General features: G+C 56.3%; 2 protein-coding genes across 2 annotated transcripts; both read left to right on the top strand.

Annotated features, from left to right (window-relative positions):
- Positions 1-9798: 9798 nt before the first annotated feature.
- On the top strand, positions 9799-12532 carry LOC142021117 (protocadherin beta-15-like). The gene has a single exon (XM_075009601.1). The coding sequence runs from the start codon at positions 9991-9993 to the stop codon at positions 12421-12423; it is 2433 nt and encodes an 810-aa protein (XP_074865702.1). The 5' UTR covers positions 9799-9990; the 3' UTR covers positions 12424-12532.
- A 3406-nt stretch (positions 12533-15938) lies between these two features.
- On the top strand, positions 15939-18441 carry LOC142021361 (protocadherin beta-15-like). The gene has a single exon (XM_075010071.1). The coding sequence runs from the start codon at positions 16009-16011 to the stop codon at positions 18439-18441; it is 2433 nt and encodes an 810-aa protein (XP_074866172.1). The 5' UTR covers positions 15939-16008.
- Positions 18442-18711: the final 270 nt, after the last annotated feature.

Below are 18711 nucleotides of genomic sequence, written 5' to 3'. Positions count from 1 at the left end.
TTACTGTGGAGATATGTAAGAGCAGGTTATATAAATACTTGTCAGGAATGGTCTAGAAGATGGTGCTCAATACTGCCCCGAGTATAGGGGACAAGACTTGATGACCTCTCAAAGATCTGTCCAGGCCTGTGATTCTGTCTTTCTAATTCCTTCCCTGCGTTACTTCTCCCTTTCCTGAAAACCTGGTAGTCCCTCCTCTCTCCCCAGACTCTCACTGTAATCTCTGACTCCTTCTATAGTGTCTCAGAAAATCCCATTGCGTCCTTTTTAATGACACCATACCACCCCTTGCCACATGTATCCCATTGCTGATCTTTTGTCTCAATATTAATAATCTCCTGCATTGATCAGTGCAATGTTCGGTGTGCCCTCATGCGCCGGTAACTCTTCCTACTCCTGTCTGTGCCAAATTTGGATGATAAAATCTTCTCTTCCCACATTTCCTGGCTCTGGGCTGCAGAGGGATAGCGGCCAGGGGACAGTCATTGTGCCAGCACATAATTTCTTTGAGGACAGTTGAGGATTCAGTAGCGATCTCACCAATTTCCTACGTGCCATGGGCGAGCACCCCTTAGCAGGTGAAAAATAGAAAAATGGGAATTACAACGTTAAACTGAGGAAGCTACTCATGGGACTCAGAACGAGGAGAGACATATACCAGAAGAAAGCCGGGGCAGAACAGACCTCTCTGTGAATTATCAACACCATGAAATGTTTGACTCTGTGAGAGAATGTAGAGCTCAGATAAAAGAATTAGCCCCTTTGTAACAATATTATTGGATCAGGAGGCGCGATCTGATGCACCATTCCAAGGCTGAAAAGACTGAGCGGTACAAAGCCAAAATGTGGTGATAAAAGTCAGGCTGAAGTTTGCCACTCTCAGCTGCACAAGCCTTGGTTCTGAAGGTCGCCGGCTGGCGCAGCATTCTCGTCTGTCGTTCATGTTATGCCCTGGAGGTCCATCACAGCAGTGACCCGGACAAACTGCTGCAAGTGCCTTCATGCACTGAATGAATGCGAAGAATGAAGTTCGGATTGTGCCGACCCCCAAAAGGAACTATTGGGTAGATGGATTTTCAGCACAGATGCCAATGGATTGTCGGGGAAAAGCGCTTTGTGGGCTCTCTGGATGTTTAACACTTGATATTGGAGAGCTGTGGCTCTTCCAGACGATGGTGACCGAAACGGAGAAGCGTATGTCCCTCTAAATATGAATATCAGCAAAACCAGAACATTAATGTGGCTGCTGCCCAGGATGGCGTTGAAAAACAGCCCCTACAGGCTGCAGCTAAGAGGTAGCGATTCCTCTGGAGATATGGAGCATTTGGTGGGTACAAGAGAGAATTAGTGGTATTCCTTCCAAAACATGGAAGCAGAGAGGGAGGGGTTAGAGCTTTCGTGGGAGGCCAAATCATCCACTCGTGGGCAAACATCCAGCGAACTGCCACAAAGAAGGCCAAGTGGCAGAGGGCGGGCCAGGAGCTGACAATGCTGCAAATAAAAAAACCCAGGGGAAAGAATCGTCTCACTGGAGGGTGACCTTTGCTGTGATGTAAAGCACAGAGATCACTGTCTTCTAAACACGGAAGCGCTGCTCGGAGACCTGGGAGGTTTGGCTTGCCCATAAATGGTGCACGGGCGGCTTCAGCAACAGAGGATACAATCTGGAAAAGCAGCCAGCAGCCGCGCGCTCTGCCTGCTGTGACCAGGCTGTCCGCTGCCTCGGCTGGTTTCTTGGCCTGTGGTCTGCAGAGGGTGTCTGAGCTCTGGCTGGTACTTGCAGGTACTGTGTGACGTTTAGTAGCCACATGTGGGAAAGGGTTAGTATCAAATGGCTCTTGGGCTACCGTGAAAGAGCAACATCCTTTGTGCCGGGCTGTGCGTGGGCTACAGCGGGTACCAAACGCGCTTGCCGATTGCTGAAAGCCAGACACGTGTTCAGCGTCTTAATTTGAAAACGGCCAAACCACCGTACGGGGATGTTGGCTGAGCCATTTGCACGGGTTGCGCCCGCCCGCCCGCTTGCAGTTCTCGGTTTGGACACTGCGTGTCGCTCTTGCTGTACTTTCTGGCTGCTGAGACTCCCGGAATTGTCAGGCAGGAGGCAGCCGGCTCCACGCAGCCCCGCTGATGTCATGCGGCTGTGCAAACCCCGCTGCGGTGCTGTGTTCCTATTTGACCGGCTCCCTTTGGAGAGCAGCTGAACGCGTCGCTGCGCCAGGCCGTGCGAGGACGTCTCTCTCCCGCGGAAGGAGACTAGAAATGGGGCCGGAGGCAGAAGCCAGGGAAGGGAGGGGGCTCCCTGTTCCTCTCTCTGTCGCCTGATTCCTGGTGACCTGGGAGCTCGCTGCCGAAGACCTGGAATGATTCATACCCAGGCGGCTGGACGGTAAGATCCGAGTTAGTGCCGGTACAATGCACTGTTCTGTTTACCAGCGGGAAAGGGGGGAAGGCGCGAGTGGAGCTCAATGAGGGTAAAACATGGGGACTCCGCGTCCTTTTCGTCTGCGGAGTAACGAGACAGAAACGCAGAAGCCCTTTTTCCAGCGCAGACGGCGATGCTGGAGGTCAGGACCCACGCTCCGCAGTTTCCTGCCGGTCGCATCAAGCTGCTTCCCAGCTGTCAGCGCTGTGGACTGGCCAGGCTGGGAGCCCACACCAGGAGGTGGTAACAAGAGAGAAAACAACACAGTTACACTGGGCTTTAATTCCTGCCTTGGATGATGGACGTCCCCACACCAGCGTAGACTCAAGCTGCCTGCGCAGCGCGGCTGGGGGAGTAGGTGAGCGAAATGATCTTTGCACAGTAAATACGATTGGTGTGAACGCGGGAGGCGGAAAGGAACCCGTGGCCATGGAAGGGATAGGAAGGCAGCGCGTGCTTTCTGCCCCGAGAAGGGAGCCGAGTAAAACCAGCTCCTGATGTAAATCCGGGCTAGGAGACGCCTAGGTGAAACTCACAGGCTGCAGAACACTGAAGACACTGGCTGTTCTTACGTGCAAACGGGGCCCGGAAAGGGTGGATTTTGCAAAGTGCTGGAAGCCCAGAATAATGCTGTTCTCAGAGAACACTGAGTGTGAGGCGCTAGTGTGAGTCTCTGTAATGCGAAGGGTTTACAGGAGACTTTCTATCAACACGTGAGGATCCGCCTCGGTGCTAGAATTCAGAACAAAACAAAAAATGCCCTGATACTCGAAAAGGCCTTTGGCGGTGAAAACCGTGTGTACATCCTGGGCATATTTTCAGTGGAGAAGAGCTCACCTAAAGGGTTTCTTTGGAAACGTTAACCCAGCAAATTGCCTCATTTAGTCACAATTTCTGCATATTTATTCAGCCCTCATGCGCCCTGCACTGGGGAAGAAGCAACGGCCCAGCTGTAGGGATGATGTGAATTCTGCTGTTCTAGGTTGGCATCAGAAAGCCAATGTTAAATACTAAATAGATGGCAAGGGAACACTCTTCTACTCCCGTAAACTCTACAATGGGGACCACTGTGTGCTAGGAACAATGGATTGAGTATATAAAATCTTGCTGCATTCAGAACTGCAGACACAGGATAGTCCCTCCCGTGAAGCTCTCAAGTCACTGTCTCAGTTGATGATTCAGGAAAATGACCTTGTTTCCTGTTGTAGACTCTGAAGAACGGCGACTTCATCTCTCAAATCAGCAAAGACGGTTATATAGTTATGAAATCGATGGTGCCCGTTGGTGGATAACACTTCTCAGAGGCTCCCCTTGTCACATCTGCCGCTGAGAATACCCCCCCCTTGGTCTGCTTACAGCGAGATCTTGTAATAGGGGAGTGAGAACTTCGAGGCCGTAATAAATACCTCAGTTATAGCCAAGCGGAGGTTTCTTTTTCTCTCTAAAGACGATAAGCAAGCAAGCTGGTCAGTGAACTTGACTCTACGTGTTTTCCAAGCTAATGGATTTTCATAACACATATGCAATTCACGTGAATAAGTATGAAGGGAAAACACATTCCCGGAGGAGTTAGTAATGTAATTGGTTTGCAATGTATTTATGTAGTTCTGTCATAGTGATGGCTGCAGATCTTTATCGTACAAGAATTTGGTCTTACTGTGCAACATCTAAAACCACAGCAGAGAGACAATCTAGCAGTTCATTTGGACTCCAATCTCGCTTGGTTAAGCTGCTGTCATGGTGGTAATAGTCAAGGAAATTCTGGACCAGACTCCGGCGATGGACGCATCTGGGCACGTTGCTTTCGTGCGTGTAACGTCCCCGGTAACTGTACCCACTTGACTGATCCCGCATCTCTGTCCTACCCTTGCAATCATGAAGCTTCTCTAGACGTTCGCTCAGGCATCAGTGAATTCAAGTTCCCCGAACCTCCGGACCGCGTTCAGCTGGTGAATAGAGTCCTGCTGGGTGCATCCTGCAGCCGCATGGCCCTTCCCAGAGAGAAGATGACAAAGTGTCAGTAACAAAGGTTCAGGGATTGAAAGGGACGTGACGTCTCATTCCATGTGAGCAACCGGCCTGGTCCTGTTTTACAGAAACTCCACGGCAGTGTCAGCGCAGTGGCTGAGCGAGGGAAAGACCCTTTCTCATCGCTTCCCGTCCTTGCCTGTGCCTGCGCGCGAACAGACTGCAACCGCCTGGGGAGCCTCTGCCTGGCGCGCGCGTGTGTTCGCCCCGGGGGTTCTTCCGGCGCTTGTTCAGACCGGGCCCAGATTCCGGTCCGACTAGTTTTTGGAGCCGCCGATTGACCGCTTGGTGGCGCTGTTGGCCAATCTGCTGCCGCGACGGCGGCTCAGGCACGTGGGCTCCCGGGGTCCGAAGGCGTCATTGGGCGAGGAGGAGAAGTGTCGGGAGAAGGGGGACCCGGCCTCACCGCTGCGGCCTGGGCTCCCCTGGAAGGGCAGCGCAGCGCAGAGCGGCGGGCCTGTCTGGCTTTTCGCTTGGCGCTGCGTGCGGGGTGGGACCGCGCACCTGGCTCGGGGTGCAGGGAAGCGCTCCGCTCCCTAGGCCAGGGTCGTCCCCGCTCGGTCCAGCCGCGAGCGGCTGAACGCCACCGGGGGGGGTGGTTCATCCCTTGGGGCGGGCAGAGCCCGGCAGTGGCTGTGCGGGCCCCTGGGCCCCGGCACTTTGCAGGTGGAATCGCTGCGGGAAGGTGAACCTCAGCGACAGCGGCCGGCGGCCCCCCCAGGACGCTCTTTCCTTCTGCCTCCGGGGAGCCGTCTCTGGCCACCCGCGCTGGGCGTAAGGATCGTCTTCATTGTCACTTCCGCGTGGCAGCGTTACTCTCTTCCTGATTCTCCCCCGGCCCAGAGAGAAGCTGCTCTGTTCGCTCGCCAAGACGGACCCGAGCGCTTTGCACAACGGGGCGGGGGCTGGCCGAAGCGGATGTGCCCACCTCAAATGCTCTTCGGGCAGCGCTGTTAGAATTCAGACTTGACACTACGAGTTTTGAAAGTGTACAGAATAGACCACGGGATCGAAGCAGGTGCTTTGAGATGTGTCTGCGGCTCAGACCAGCTTTCCAAAGGAAAGCCCCAGATCAGGAGCTGCGAACTCTGCTGGCAAGGTCTGACCCGCTGCAAAGAGAAGAAGAGGAGAGTCTGACCGAGAGGGTGCGTGTCATCCCGACCCACACCACACGGAGGTGACCACGGCTGTGGAAGTGGCCCGACTGCAGCCTCCGGCAGCTCAGGAAGAACGTGGCCTCTCATAACGGATGGCAACATTGTGGGTCAGAGAGACTGGCCGAGGAGACAGCAGTCAAGGCGGAAGGAGAAGCCAAGGAGAAAAGCCAGCAATGATGAAAGGCCCACTAAGAAGATTGGGGGGAGGGCACGCGGGAGGCTGATGGAAGCTCAAGCAATGCGAGTCAAAACACTGCACAGCAAAAGGGACTTCTCCATCCTTTTGAGTTAGTCTCTTTCCCCCCATATCACAAGGGAATGGGAGGAAGTTTTCCCAGTTTATAACGAGGCTGACTCTTTATCCGAGAGCACCTGTCTGTCTCGGAGAAACTAAATGGGAAGAACGGTCTTCCGCAAGATAAACCAATGCCGATCCTCCTAGCCAGAAAAGCTGAGCAGGTGAGGCAGGGCTTTGATGATAAAGAGGAGGTGTGTGAGTAATAAAGCTGAGAAGGTGAGGCAGGGCTTTGATGATAAAGAGGAGGTGTGTGAGTAATAATGTAAAGAAAATTACCCCGACCTGTAGACTGAAGAATCCTCAGAATGACTAAATGTCTGGCACGCGGGATATGTACATAAAACGGGTCGTTTTCTGAGACAAGGGAGAGCGGGAGTGCGGCCTGGAGGTGACTGTGGGAAGCTGATCTGGTGGCCCAGGAGAAGTTGTTGGAAATCGTTAGAGGTAGGGTGAATGCAGCCATGTGTGACAACTAGAGAATCCTCCTCTGTTTCTGAGGCTACAGAAATCACTGCTAAATGTCTTCAATCAGGAGCCCATCAAAAGTACAGCTCCCAGGGGAAAGAAAACCCCCGACATCCTCGCAAGGAAAACAAGAGAATGTCACTGACCATCACATACAGCCCCCACCTAAGGCCTCTCCAGCGCATCATCAGTGATCTGCAACCCCTCCTGAACAATGAGCTTTCACTCTCACAGACCTTGAGAGGCAGGTCTGTCCTCGCCTGCAGACAGCCGCCAACCTTAAACAAATCCTCACCAGCCACTACAAATCACGAACCAGTGGCTCTAGGCCTGGAACCAGCCCCTGCAACGGTCCTTGCTGCCAACTCTGCTCACATATCTATGCCAGTGACATCATCACAGGCCCTAACACCAACCAGACCATCAGGGGCTCCTTTACCCGCACATCTACTAGTATAATAGATGCCATCATCTGCCAGCAATGCCCCCCTGCAATTTACATTGGCCAAACTCTCTCCCTAACAGAATAAACCGGCGCAAATCAGACATCAGGAACGGCGACGTACAGAAGCCTGTGGGGGAGCACTTCAGTCTCCCTGGACACTCAGTGGCAGATTGAAGGGTGACAGTCCTACAACAAAGACATTTCAAAAATCAAATGGAGAGAGACATCTCTGAGCTGCAATTTACTTGCAAATTTGACTCCATTAACCAAGGATTAAGCAGAGACTGGGAGCGGCTCACAGCTTACAAAGGCAGCTTCTCTCTCTGGATGCGAACAGCTCCCGGTAAGACTCTGACAAAGGCTCACATCCCCCTGTCTGATCTGACTTGTTTTTTCCTATTTTGATAAGTACTGTTGATACTGGGCCATTTCCATCTTGCTGAATAGACCTTGTCCTCTGGCCCTCCCTCTTACTGGGACCCCACTCTTTAAATACCCCTCTGAACCCCCACCCCACTCATGCATCTGACCAAGCGGGTCTTTGCCCACGAAAGCTGATGCTCCAAAATATCTGTTCGTCTATAAGGTGCCACAGGACTGCTTGTTGTCCTAGAAGCTACAGACTAACACGGCTCCTTCTCTGACACATATGCCCCATATCCTGGCGACGAGGGCTCGATCGGCCATCAAGCTGAGCCCCACTTTGCTTTTAAACACCCTCTAGCGTTTAAACCCTCCCTGCCAAAAGGGAAGGCGAATATTCTGCCACCGCTGTGGGGCTCTGGCCATGTAAAATCGAAGTCCCTGAAAAACCCCCATGATCTGTGCTCCGCGCCCGAATGCAGATCACCACCGTGCGTGCAGAGGGGCGGGGCAAAGCCCAGTGAACCAGACGAGGGCTGGGTCTTGGCAGGGTGCGGCAAAGTTTATTAAAAGGCGGAGGTCAATGGCCGAGATCGTTAGGGCTGGCGGCGCCCAGCCGCTCAAGTCACTTTCATCGGGCAAAGTCCGGGGAGCGGCGGGGAGAGACAGAGTTCCTGGGAAACACTTCGGCCAAATGCCCCGGAATGGTGTCTTCGGGCAAGGGCTACTTCCTGCCGCAGTTTTCACTGACACGAACGGGCTAACCAGGGGTTAAAGCGAGTGTCAGAACTCAGCGCCAGGAAGCGTAAGGTTGGGAGCGCGGTGTGAGGACGTTTGAAATGCACTCGGGCAGGAACTTCTAAGCGAATTACTTGCAACTGAGGTGCCCTGTCGGACGCCGATAAAATCGCTGAAAGGCTGCTGGGGATGAAGGCCACTGGCTTGCCGGGGATGACGCGGCCCTACCAAACGGCGAGTAGCCGGGTTTATTCGCCAGGTGCGCGCCGAGCGAGGTCCCGTGTTCTTTAGCTAAGGGCCTGGGAGGTGGCTCCTCGGTCGCCCCTTGAGGTCCGCACTGTGTCTGAGTCCAGCATTTTGCTGAATCTAAACCCCGGCTCTGCCAATCAAAGAAGACCCGAGCCCCCAACATCTGCCCGCAATTCGGGGTCTGCAAAATCTTGGAACCCCCTTGTCTCCAGCCCCATCGGGCTGATGCAGGTGTCTGACACAGACGGTGATTCCCCGGCAATGAAATAGTTCTCGAGGGGCCGGAAAACACACGCTCTGGGTCCGGCTTCCCTCGGGCCTGGGGCCAGGATTCAGGAGCCATGGGGAGGCAATAGACTGACGAGCTACGCTCTGAGTTCCCGTGAGCATTTCTCCGTAGCTCTCAGGGTGACCAAGAGTGGCCTTGAAAGCTCAGAGCAGGGAAGGCATCTCCAGCTTCTCCTCGCGGCAGAAATGACTCTGAATTCAACACGAGCTGCGAGCCGAAGAGAGCCGCCCCCCGGGGCCAGGACAGCAAAGCGGCCTTATGTTTTAATCCTTTGCTCTCAGTCATGGCGAGGAGCCGCTGGCCGGTCGGGCTCTGGCCCCGGAGAGAACAGCGGAATGTAAATACACCCATCACTGCCGTGGACTCAGAGACTCCCAGCCTAGCCCCTCAGGTATCGGACACTGAATGACGCTTCTCGAGCGTTTCACCGGCCACCCGCCCGGCTGTGCTGACCGGCAATGCGGATGCCGGTGCTTCAGACCAGAGCAGGAGACGAACGGAAATATTCCCGAGCGCAGAGGCAGCTGAGCGAGCGGCCTGCGGTCCGCACACGCCTGGACACGAAGGGGCAAGGGCTCGCACCCCGGGCGTGGCTTGCAGTGCAGCGGTGGCAGCGTTGTGATAAGGGATAACAACACAACAGCCCCTCTCTCTCTCCGGCTCCTGGAGCAGCGGGGCAGACGTTGGGTTGTGGCTAACAAGGTGGCTGGGGATGGAGATTCGGGTCACAATTCTTGGCTTCCCCACCGGCCCCTGAGGGCCACAGACTCGCTTTCTTCTCTGTCGGGCGTCAACACTGAGGAGAAAAGCCCGAGAGACCCGCACGGAGCGAGCCCGCGCAGAGCCAAAGCCAGCGGGTGAAGGGGCACGAAGACCTGGTCACGCCAGTACTGGTGTCTCGATACCCTGAGTGGGTGACTTTCCAGAGGCGCATGTACAACTCCCGGCCGTGAGAGCGACAGGGTAGGGTAGCGAACAGCTACAAAGTAACCTCCGCGGGGCCGATTTCGCTTCTTCTTGTATCTGACCTAGGCCCTATCGCTGAACAACAGGTAACACAGGCACAGCGGGAGACTTCTCTCGTCTGCCTAGGGAGACACCCCGCGCCCACCCATAAGTGCCCGCAATACATTGGCCTGAAGAAGCGGGTCTGTCCCACCAACGCTCACCTAATAAATCATAGAGAAGCGGGGCTCCCTCTGTTGCTGTTCTACATTGGCTGAGATCACGGGCTGCCTTATGTTAGCGGAGCCACCAGGTGGCGCCATTGGCAAAGCCGAGGCTGCGGACTAGGCTGTGACGAGCCCAGCCGCGCAGGGCGGGGAGCTGCGCTCAGGCGTCTGAACGCCGCAGAAGCCGCGAGCTGTGCGCCGGGCGGGTGAGGAAGGATTGCGGGGAGCGGGCGGCTGGAATCGCTGCAGCCTGAGTCGGGGCGGAGCAGAAAGCGGTTCCCGGGAGGACGCTCCGGGAGCGGCTGTCGCGGCTGTGCGGAGAGGCCCGTGTTTGGGCTCGGAGCTGGGCAGGGCGGTGGCAATGGCGGCTCGGTGCAGGAGAAGGCAGGTTGTGTGCCTGTGTGTGGGTCTGTGGGTGTGTGTGGCGGGGGCCGAGCCGCTGCGCTACTCTGTGGCCGAGGAGAAGAAAAGCGGGTGGCTGGTTGCGAACGTGGCCAAGGATCTGCAGGTGCCTGCGGGGCGCTTGTCCGCCGGCGGGGCGCGGCTGGTGTGGAAAGGGGCCGATCGGTATTTGGAGCTGGACCGGCGCTCCGGGGATGTGCGAGTGAAGGAGAAAATGGACCGTGAGGGTCTGTGCGGGCAGCGGGAGCCGTGTTTGCTGCAGCTGGAGCTGGTGCTGGAAAACCCCCTGGAGCTGCACCGCGTGGAGGTGCGGGTCGAAGATGTGAACGACAATTCCCCGCAGTTCCCTGCCGCAGAATTCCTGTTAAAAATACCCGAACAGATCCCCGTAAACACCCGCTTCCCATTGCAGGCAGCCGAAGATCCGGACGTGGGAGCAAACGGCATCCAGAGCTACGCGATCAGCTCCAACGAGCACTTCCGCCTGGAGGTGCAAACCCGCGCGGACGGCGGTAAATACCCGGAGCTTGTGCTGCAGAAAGCGTTAGATCGCGAGGCGCAGGCGCAGTTGGTGCTGATTCTCAGCGCTGCCGATGGGGGTGTTCCGCAGAGAACCGGCACAGCCCAAGTCCGCGTGGATGTGCTGGACGTGAACGACAACTTGCCGCAGTTCAGCCAGGCCGTGTACAGGGCGCAGCTGCTGGAGAACAGCGCGAGAGGCACTTTGGTGTCGAAGGTGGAAGCCAGTGATCCGGACGAAGGTTCAAACGCAGAAATCACCTATTCCTACGGGCAGGTGCCGGCCAGAGTCCCCGAGTTATTCCAGCTCCATCCGACCAGTGGGGAAATCACTGTGCTGGGGTTGGTTGACTATGAAGAAAGAAGCAGTTACGAGCTGAATATCCAGGCCACTGACGGCGGGGGTCTCTCTGCGCACTGCAAAGTGGTGGTGGAGATCCAAGACACGAACGACAACACTCCGGAGGTGACAGTGACCTCCGTGAGCAGCACCATCGCCGAGGACTCGGCGCCGGGGACAGCGGTGGCCCTGATCAGCGTGAGAGACCGAGACTCCGGGGAGAACGGGCGAACAAGCTGCTCGATTGAGGGCCAGGTGCCGTTCGCTTTGAAGTGGAGCCTGGAGAACTATTACCAGGTGGTGACCCAAGAGCCCCTGGACCGAGAGAAGGTGTCCGAGTACAAGGTGAGCATCGCCGCGAGGGACTGGGGCGCTCCGAGGCTGTCGTCAGTGCGGGAGATCCGTGTGCGGGTGTCGGATGTGAATGACAACCCGCCGGTGTTCGCAGAGGCGTCGTACGTGCTGCGTGTGCAGGAGAACAACGTGCCGGGGCTGCTGATCTGGAGGGTCCAGGCCGCGGACGTAGACGCGGAGCAGAACGGCCAGGTGAGGTACTCGGCGGTGGCCGGGGCCGGGGGCGAGCTGCCGTTCTCCATCAACGCGGAGAGCGGGCAGGTGTACGCGCTGCGCTCTCTGGACTACGAGGAAAGGAGGGAGTTCGAGGTGCGGGTGCGAGCGTCGGACGGCGGGTCCCCTGCGCTGAGCGCTGAAGTGACCGTCCGCGTGGCGGTGCTTGACGCAAACGACAACGCCCCGTTCCTCCTGTGCCCTCTGCAGAACAGCAGCTCCCCCGGGGCGGAGCTGGTGCCCCGCTGGGCGGGGGCGGGTTACCTGGTGACCAAGGTGGTGGCTGTGGATGAAGACGCGGGTCAGAATTCGTGGCTTTCGTACCAGCTGCTGAAGGCCACGGAGCCGGGTCTGTTCGCCGTGGGTGTGCAGAGCGGGGAGGTGAGAACCAGGCGTCCTGTAGCGAGCCCGCCGGACGCGGTGAAACAGAAGCTCGTGGTGGTGGTGCGAGACAACGGCGAGCCGGCCCGGTCGAGCAGCGCGACGCTGCAGGTGCTGCTGGTGGATGGGTTCTCGGAGGCCCACGTGCAGCTGGTGGCTGCGCCCCCGGAGCAGGAGCCGCAGGACTCGCTCACCCTGTGGCTGGTCATTGCTTTGTCCTTCATTTCCTTCCTCCTGGTGGTGTCCGTGGTGTCAGCTGTGGGCATGCGGCTGTGCAAGGCCAGGCGCGGCCCCGAGCGGTACGTTGCAGCGTCCCGGAAGATGTGGTGCGCGCCCCAGTTGGGCGGGAACCCCGCGGAGCCGAGCGGCGCCGGGACTCTGCCTGAGTCGTCTTGTTCTGAGGTTTGCCTGAGCGCGGGGTCTGGCGCGAGCGAGTTTAAATTTCTGCGGCCGCTGTTCCCGTCTGTGGCGGCCGAGCGCAGCGCTGCGGGGGGGCCCGTTCTCGGCTCTCAGCTCAGCTCCCGGGTGAAGGGCGCGGAGGAATCGCCGCCAGAGGTGAGTGCTGATGTTTTTCACTTCCATTAGTTCTCTTCAATGGGTTTGTTTGTACTGGAGTGAAACTTACGTGGGTGTGGAATGTTGTTGTCTGTGGGGCTGGGAACTTCGGCTGAGGAACGGGGAGCCGGTGGCTGCGGGGGAATTACCGCTGTGCTCTGCAGAACGGGTGTGTGTGAGTGTGTGTGTGTGTGTGTGAGAGAGAGAGAGAGAGAGAGAGAGAGAGAGAGAGAGAGAGAGAGAGAGAGGCTGTTGTCCTTTCTCTGCCTTCGAATGGGCTCTTTGGGCTCTGCCTTGTCATAACGAGCATCCAACGAGTTCTTGCGCCTCTCTCTCTCTCACACACACACACACTTTTCCTTTGTCCTTCCGACGCTCCCCAACAGACGTTCTCCTAGGTGCCGCCCGGGAAGTTCGGGGACGGGGCTGGCAATCCGACAGGGTACCACTGGGGAGGTGGTTTTTGACAATTCTGCGTCATGTGTCACTTCGCCGCTCCCGGGGTCGCTGAGCCCCGTTCCCACAGCATCCGGCAGCAAATACGCCGTGGGGAAAGTGCCCGCTGGTGCACAGTTCCGTGTGCCGGTGAGTTACTGGTGCGTGTGGGGTCTGGTCACATCCGGAGCGTAGCGCGGAGACAGAATATGAGCGTCATTAGACCGTCCTGTGCTTTTAGAACGAAACACTGTTGAGTCACGATGGCCTTGGAGTCTTCCACCAACAGGGAGTCAGTTTTGATACGGACCTTTTTCCCTTTCCCCCCCCCTCTTTCCACATGTACGAAGCCGAAGCTCAGAATTTTGTGTTGAAGGATTTTTCTTTATGTTTTCCATATGTTGCAATTTGCTTCTCTGAAACACCATTTATCGAACTGTGATGTTGATCTCCGTGCAGCGTTTGTGATTTTTGTAGAGGAAGGTTGAAGCTTTTCAATGGAAAACTTGTAAGGCTCTTGGGATTTTTTAAAGAACTCAGCAGCAGGGAAAGCGTGTGACTTAGTCAGATCCCTGCAGACACTCTGTGGGACCCAAAATGTTACAAAGCAGAGGAATCTACCTTTGCTTGTTCATTAATGTTCTCGGAGGGTAATCTGTGTTGTATGTGAATGGCAGGGCTAGTTCACTCTCGGGAAACGTAGTAAGTATCCAACGAACGTCCATGTAACCCTTTTCAATGTGAGAAACCAGCAGAGGCTGAGGTTGCAATGAGGGAAGGAGCCATAGGAGGAAGACGCCATGTTTACTTAAATCCTATGAATGTATCTTCATTTTACAGCTTCTGAGATTTGTGAACTCATAACAATCAATACCCAAAGAGAAAGACCCCTATTAAATGCATGACAGTGTTATCGTGTCAACCCAGTTCAGGAATAACAATCTTAGAGGCGTCAAGTCATTGTGTAAGTTCTTGTTGATTAGAAGGACAGCCACCCCTTCATTCTGTGCCATTTTCAGATCATCATCTGCCTACTTTATAACATGATATGCATAGCAAAGGAACCCAAATGCCTTCTGACCGAGGTGGTTATTGTAAATGGGGGTTCTGGTTTAAATTCTTGACTTTCCTACCAATTATTGAAGGCCATAAGTGCATATCTCTTCCCTGTTGGACTGAAAATAGGAAAGAAAAACACCATACCACTTGGAGCATGAGTCCTTTGTCCAGAACCTTAATATTGTAAAAGACAACGGTCATTGCCCCAATGCACTCCTGTGATTCTCAGTTTTCACTAATTGAGTGGGTTTCAGTATGTATTTTTGCAACTGAGTGACATAATTACTGAAGAATAATATGATGCGTTAAGAAATCTCATCATAGTAATCTCTGTATTTTGTATTTTGTTGGGTTTCTCTTTATTTTTATTTGGCATGTGTTACCATAAAACGTAAACGCCAAAAAAAATGGGGGAAACGTACTGATGTACTTGTTTCCATAGGCAGGGGAGAGCCACTTTTGTGCATAAGTGTGTGGAGGCCAGGAGTGGGTCTCTTCCCCAAAGATGGTTATCTGAAGCTGGGCAACACACCAGCATCATCTGAAGGTGCTGGAACAATATCGTCAATGCTGCTTCCTGAAAATCCTAAATATCCCTTGGGAGGACAGGTGCAGGAACACAAGTGTCCTGGAGGGGTTGAACATGACCAGTACTGACTGCCCTTATGATTCATCAACAACTTAGCTGGACTGGTCACATGGTTCAGATGTCTGATCGGCCCCTCCCCAAACGGACTCTGTTTTCAGAGTTGAAGGAAGGACAGAAGAGGTTTGGGGGCCAGAGGAAGTGCCATAGGGACGTGCTGAAGTGCACGTGAAGAAGTGCAGCATCGGTGCCAAGAGGTGGAAGAACCCTGCCCAGGACCATCTCCAGTGGAGACGGGTAATCAGTGAGGTGGTGGGACAGTTTGAGAGGTCCTGTGGCAGTGCAGGTGAGGAGAGGGGGAAAGGAGAAGAGTGTCAGAAACTGCCCCATGGCCCTCCAAAAGCTGCCAACACCTGTGCCTTCTGTGCTAAGACCTCGGACTCCAGCATCAGGCTGGTGGCACATCAGTGGACTCAGGAATAGGAGAGTGACATGAGGACATCCTCCTCATTATCAAGGGAGCGCGAAGAGATGGAGTTGTGTGATGTTTCCTTACCCTCCAGGGGTATTGCTGTACTTCCGGGAAGATGGCTTTGCCGCGGTCAGTCTTCCGGAATTTGATTTTGCTGTGTGTTCAAACGTGCAGCAACATCGATGCCTCTGTGCTTAGACTTACACCCTTATACTGCATGTCAGGGTTATTGGTGCCCAAAGGCCCCGATCTACACAGGGGAAGAAAGTTGACACTGATGGAGTAGCTAAAATATACGGCCAAATCAATCGGTTATTCTTTAAGGTGCCACAGGACCCCTTGCTGCTTTGCAGAAAGAGACTGAGGGCTACTTCCCTGAGAAAAGTTCCTTCTACTTTATTAGGCCCCAGTTTCCATATTTCCGTTTGGGGAACTGTAATAAGTCAGGGACCCCTAAAACTAGAGATTTCCAAGCTCTCGGTGAGTACGTGGACAAAAGAGAAGCGGAGGCGGATGTGAAGGACTTTTCAGTTACTCCTTTGCTTAGCCAGCTGCGGGGGACAGAGAGAGAGGGAAATGTGGTGTGGAAAAATCACAATTCATTTGAATATTTAAGAATGCCCCTCTGTCGGGGTAATAACCTTCCGTAACATCTCACAAATTCCTATCACATTAGTAACGAGAATTTACACCAAACACAGAAATCGTTGCCCTGCAGATCATAACTGCACAAAGCAAATTGAAAAATCTAAACGTCAGAGGCTGCCTTATGTTAGCGGAGCCACGTGGTGGCGCCATTGGCAAAGCCGAGGCTGCGGAAGAGGCTGTGACGAGCCCAGCCGCGCCGGGCGGGGAGCTGCGCTCGGGCGTCTGACCGCCGCAGAAGCCGCGAGCTGTGCGCCGGGCGGGTGAGGAAGGCTTGCGGGGAGCGGGCGGCTGGAATCGCTGCAGCCTGAGTCGGGGCGGAGCAGAAAGCGGTTCCCGGGAGGACGCTCCGGGAGCGGCTGTCGCGGCTGTGCGGAGAGGCCCGTGTTTGGGCTCGGAGCTGGGCAGGGCGGTGGCAATGGCGGCTCGGTGCAGGAGAAGGCAGGTTGTGTGCCTGTGTGTGGGTCTGTGGGTGTGTGTGGCGGGGGCCGAGCCGCTGCGCTACTCTGTGGCCGAGGAGAAGAAAAGCGGGTGGCTGGTTGCGAACGTGGCCAAGGATCTGCAGGTGCCTGCGGGGCGCTTGTCCGCCGGCGGGGCGCGGCTGGTGTGGAAAGGGGCCGATCGGTATTTGGAGCTGGACCGGCGCTCCGGGGATGTGCGAGTGAAGGAGAAAATGGACCGTGAGGGTCTGTGCGGGCAGCGGGAGCCGTGTTTGCTGCAGCTGGAGCTGGTGCTGGAAAACCCCCTGGAGCTGCACCGCGTGGAGGTGCGGGTCGAAGATGTGAACGACAATTCTCCCCAGTTCTCTAAAAATGAATTTGTATTTAAAATACCCGAACAGGTCCCCGTAAACACCCGCTTCTCCCTACAAAGAGCCCAAGATCCGGACGCGGGAGCAAACGGCATCCAGAGCTACGCGATCAGCTCTAACGAGCACTTCCGCCTGGAGGTGCAAACCCGCGCGGACGGCGGTAAATACCCGGAGCTTGTGCTGCAGAAAGCGTTAGATCGCGAGGCGGAGGCGCAGTTGGTGCTGATTCTCAGCGCTGCCGATGGGGGTGTTCCGCAGAGAACCGGCACAGCCCAGGTCCGCGTGGATGTGCTGGACGTGAACGACAACTTGCCGCAGTTCAGCCAGGCCGTGTACAGGGCGCAGCTGCTGGAGAACAGCCCGAGAGGCACTTTGGTGTCGAAGGTGGAAGCCAGTGATCCTGACGAAGGTTCAAACGCAGAAATCACCTATTCCTACGGGCAGGTGCCAGCCAGAGTCCCCGAGTTATTCCAGCTCCATCCGACCAGTGGGGAACTCAGTGTGCTGGGGACAATAGATTTTGAAGACGCAGCGATGTATGAAATAGAAATTGAGGCCACTGACGGCGGGGGTCTCTCTGCGCACTGCAAAGTGGTGGTGGAGATCCAGGACACGAACGACAACGCTCCGGAGGTGACAGTGACCTCCGTGAGCAGCACCATCGCCGAGGACTCGGCGCCGGGGACAGCGGTGGCCCTGATCAGCGTGAGAGACCGAGACTCCGGGGAGAACGGGCGAACAAGCTGCTCGATTGAGGGCCAGGTGCCGTTCGCTTTGAAGTGGAGCCTGGAGAACTATTACCAGGTGGTGACCCAAGAGCCCCTGGACCGAGAGAAGGTGCCCGAGTACAAGGTGAGCATCGCCGCGAGGGACTGGGGCGCTCCGAGGCTGTCGTCAGTGCGGGAGATCCGTGTGCGGGTGTCGGATGTGAATGACAACCCGCCGGTGTTCGCAGAGGCGTCGTACGTGCTGCGGGTGCAGGAGAACAACGTGCCGGGGCTGCTGATCGGGAGGGTCCAGGCCGCGGACGTAGACGCGGAGCAGAACGGCCAGGTGAGGTACTCGGCGGTGGCCGGGGCCGGGGGCGAGCTGCCGTTCTCCATCAACGCGGAGAGCGGGCAGGTGTACGCGCTGCGCTCTCTGGACTACGAGGAAAGGAGGGAGTTCGAGGTGCGGGTGCGAGCGTCGGACGGCGGGTCCCCTCCGCTGAGCGCTGAAGTGACCGTCCGCGTGGCGGTGCTTGACGCAAACGACAACGCCCCGTTCCTCCTGTGCCCTCTGCAGAACAGCAGCTCCCCCGGGGCGGAGCTGGTGCCCCGCTGGGCGGGGGCGGGTTACCTGGTGACCAAGGTGGTGGCTGTGGATGAAGACGCGGGTCAGAATTCGTGGCTTTCGTACCAGCTGCTGAAGGCCACGGAGCCGGGTCTGTTCGCCGTGGGTGTGCAGAGCGGGGAGGTGAGAACCAGGCGTCCTGTAGCGAGCCCGCCGGACGCGGTGAAACAGAAGCTCGTGGTGGTGGTGCGAGACAACGGCGAGCCGGCCCGGTCGAGCAGCGCGACGCTGCAGGTGCTGCTGGTGGATGGGTTCTCGGAGGCCCACGTGCAGCTGGTGGCTGCGCCCCCGGAGCAGGAGCCGGAGGACTCGCTCACCCTGTGGCTGGTCATTGCTTTGTCCTTCATTTCCTTCCTTCTGGTGGTGTCCGTGGTGTCAGCTGTGGGCATGCGGCTGTGCAAGGCCAGGCGCGGCCCCGAGCGGTACGTTGCAGCGTCCCGGAAGATGTGGTGCGCGCCCCAGTTGGGCGGGAACCCCGCGGAGCCGAGCGGCGCCGGGACTCTGCCTGAGTCGTCTTGTTCTGAGGTTTGCCTGAGCGCGGGGTCCGGCGCGAGCGAGTTTAAATTTCTGCGGCCGCTGTTCCCGCCTGTGGCGGCCGAGCGCAGCGCTGCGGGGGGGCCCGTTCTCGGCTCTCAGCTCAGCTCCCGGGTGAAGGGCGCGGAGGAATCGCCGCCAGAGGTGAGTGCTGATGTTTTTCACTTCCATTAGTTCTCTTCAATGGGTTTGTTTGTACTGGAGTGAAACTTACGTGGGTGTGGAATGTTGTTGTCTGTGGGGCTGGGAACTTCGGCTGAGGAACGGGGAGCCGATGGCTGCGGTGGAATTACCGCTGTGCTCTGCAGAACGTGTGTGTGTGTGTGTGTGTGAGAGAGAGAGAGAGAGGAGAGGGGCTGTTGTGCTTTCTGTACCTTCGAATTGGCTGTTTGGGCTCTGCCTTGTCATAACGAGCATCCAACGAGTTCTTGCCTCAGACACACA

This window comes from Carettochelys insculpta, chromosome 15 (genome assembly GCF_033958435.1).
Source record: "Carettochelys insculpta isolate YL-2023 chromosome 15, ASM3395843v1, whole genome shotgun sequence".
NCBI classification, from domain to species: Eukaryota; Metazoa; Chordata; order Testudines; family Carettochelyidae; genus Carettochelys; species Carettochelys insculpta.
Note: the sequence above shows the minus strand (reverse complement) of the source record. Positions and strands in the feature narration are given on the sequence as shown.